Source organism: Cebus imitator, unplaced genomic scaffold, assembly GCF_001604975.1.
Source record: "Cebus imitator isolate Cc_AM_T3 unplaced genomic scaffold, Cebus_imitator-1.0 Scaffold931, whole genome shotgun sequence".
Classification (NCBI taxonomy): domain Eukaryota; kingdom Metazoa; phylum Chordata; class Mammalia; order Primates; family Cebidae; genus Cebus; species Cebus imitator.
The window spans coordinates 108,058-110,437 of NW_016108246.1; the positions used below are offsets into that span (position 1 = coordinate 108,058).

Genomic DNA, 2,380 nt, shown 5'->3' on the forward strand with positions numbered 1-2,380 from the left:
ACATGGAACCATCAAACACCCTGAAATTCAAAGCAACCCTGAAAATACAAAGTATATGGAATGCATCACTGTCCTCCATTTGAAATTATATTAAAAAGCCAGTTATCTAAACAATAGATGACTGGCACTAACCGAGAAACCCAGATCAACAGACAGAATCAGGGAGCTCAATCACAAACCCAAATTCCTAGGTAGTGTACACGTTTTGTAAAAGAACACCAAAAGACACAATGAAGAAGGGGAAGTATGTTTAGTAAATGGATTTGAAAACTGGATATCCCTACGTAAGTAAAACAGGACCCCTATTGTGTAAAAAGACCAAGGATTAACTCAAAATGAATTAGAGACTCATAAACAAAAGTTGAATGCATCAAACTCTTCCAATGAGAAGACATACGGTGTGGGTATATTTAGGTCAATGTGGATCTGTGCTCACAGTATGTCAAAATAAAAAATACAGGGGGAAAAGCTCATAGGTGATGGACTAGTTTGGTCATGATTCTGTTTTTCCTCATCAGTCACCTACATCAAAGGACAACAAGAAAACAGACACACATGGGACTGTATCATACGTTAGAGTTTGTGCCCAAGCAGATTTTTTAAAAATCCATAAATAAAATAAAAAAATTATCCTGAAGTTTACAAGAAAGGTTTCGGCAAACCTACATCTGATGAAAGGTTGTCTTCAAATGTCTAAGCAACAAACACTACTTACTAGCAAAAACACAAAAGAGAAACTAATAACTAAACAAAATGGGGCCAAAGAACCTAAATAGACATTTCTGCAAAGAAGATGTAAGATCGAAAACAAGTTTTAAAAACTTAGATAACATCACAAATCATGAGCAAGATGTAAATCAAAACAACACACATCATCTCACTATAATTCATATGGATGTTATCAAAGCAATAAAATACATTAAAAGAGAAACAAATGCTGGTGTAAATTTCCACAGAGGAACTCATTTGGTAAGAACGTTAATCAGTATACATACTACAGAAACCAGTGGGAGGTTCCTCCAAAAGTTTAACCTATACCTACCACTTCATCTAACAAGTGTACTACTAAATATACTTTCAGGGCAAAAGAAATCAGTCCATGCAAGAGGCATCTGCCACCCTATGTGGACTGCAGCACTATTCACAATTGCCAAGACAAAGAATAGACTTACCTGCCCATCCATAGATGAAGGCATACTTGGTGGATGTACACAAATAGAATCGTCTTCAGCCAGAAAACCAGAATGAAATTTCATCATTTGGAGCCACACTGTTGAACCTGGAGGACATCATGGTATATGACCTAAGACAGGCAGAAAAAGAAAAACTAATGTAGAATCCAAAATAAAAGGCTTCACTGCACAGGTCTAGAAAGCGCAATAATAGTTACTAAAGGTTGGAGGGAAGAAGGGGGATGGGTAGAGGTCAGAAATAAACACAAAGTTACACTTAGATGAGAGGAATGAATTGTTCCTTGCTGTTCTACAGCCAAGTGACCAGAGGTTAACACAACATCACACCCTTTTCACAAAATCTGGGAGATTCCAAATGTTTTCACCACAAATAAATTAACAACTGTTTCTGATAATAGAGCCTGTAAATATCCTGATTTTATCATTCCTCTGTGTCTGCATTAATCAAAATGCCCCACTCGAATTCCCCCTATTGTATACCTTTACTATATGACCAACCTTTTAAAAAACTATGTAAATACGCAATGCTAAAATTCATGTGGACCACAAAACACACTGAATTTCCAAGGCAATTCTGAGAAATCCAAACTACCTCGGTTGTGTCACACTTCCCGATGTTAAATTTCATTGAAAAGCTAGGGACCCCATTCCACAGAGAGCAGTGGAACAGATTAGAGGACCCAGACGTAAACCCTCACCCCTAACACCATCTGATCTTCAACAAAATCCACAAAAATAAGCTTTGGAGGAAGGACTCCCTCCTTTCAATACATGGCGCTGGCGCCGCTGCTTTGCCCCACGCGGCTGCTTTGTCGCCGCCCCGGAGCCGCGGTTCTCCGTACAAAATACACCGGTCCGGGGGCCCTTTTGGCTGGCGATAGGAGCCACGGGAAGTCGCCCATACGCCGGTTCAAAAAGGGGACTGAGCAGAGAACCAGGACAGTAGATTCCAGGGCAAAAAAAAAGGGCCACTAACCTCAGTGCCGCTGTTTAAGCCAGCGCAGTGAGTGGCCGCCGGGGAAAACAAACAGACCCCGGCGCCTCTTCAACAGGTGACTGGAACACCAACTTAAAAAAGGCTCTGAGGCAGGGAGCCAGGCGATCAGGCTCGGCTGGCCCCACCCCCGCAAAAGAACAGCAACCAGAAACTCTGGATTGAGAGTCTCACAGCAAGCGCAGCTGAACCC

General features: G+C 41.2%; 1 protein-coding gene across 2 annotated transcripts in view; it reads right to left on the reverse strand.

The window, feature by feature from the left end:
- The window catches only part of LOC108298308 (acyl-coenzyme A synthetase ACSM1, mitochondrial-like), a 41,771-nt gene that overhangs the window by 27,580 nt on the left and 11,811 nt on the right, over window positions 1-2,380 (reverse strand). For both annotated transcript variants that reach the window (XM_037735721.1, XM_017521005.2), the window contains exon 4: window positions 1,173-1,303. In XM_037735721.1, the coding sequence (XP_037591649.1) occupies window positions 1,173-1,180 (8 nt within the window). In that variant the 5' untranslated portion in view covers window positions 1,181-1,303. The remainder of the gene's footprint in view (window positions 1-1,172; window positions 1,304-2,380) is intronic.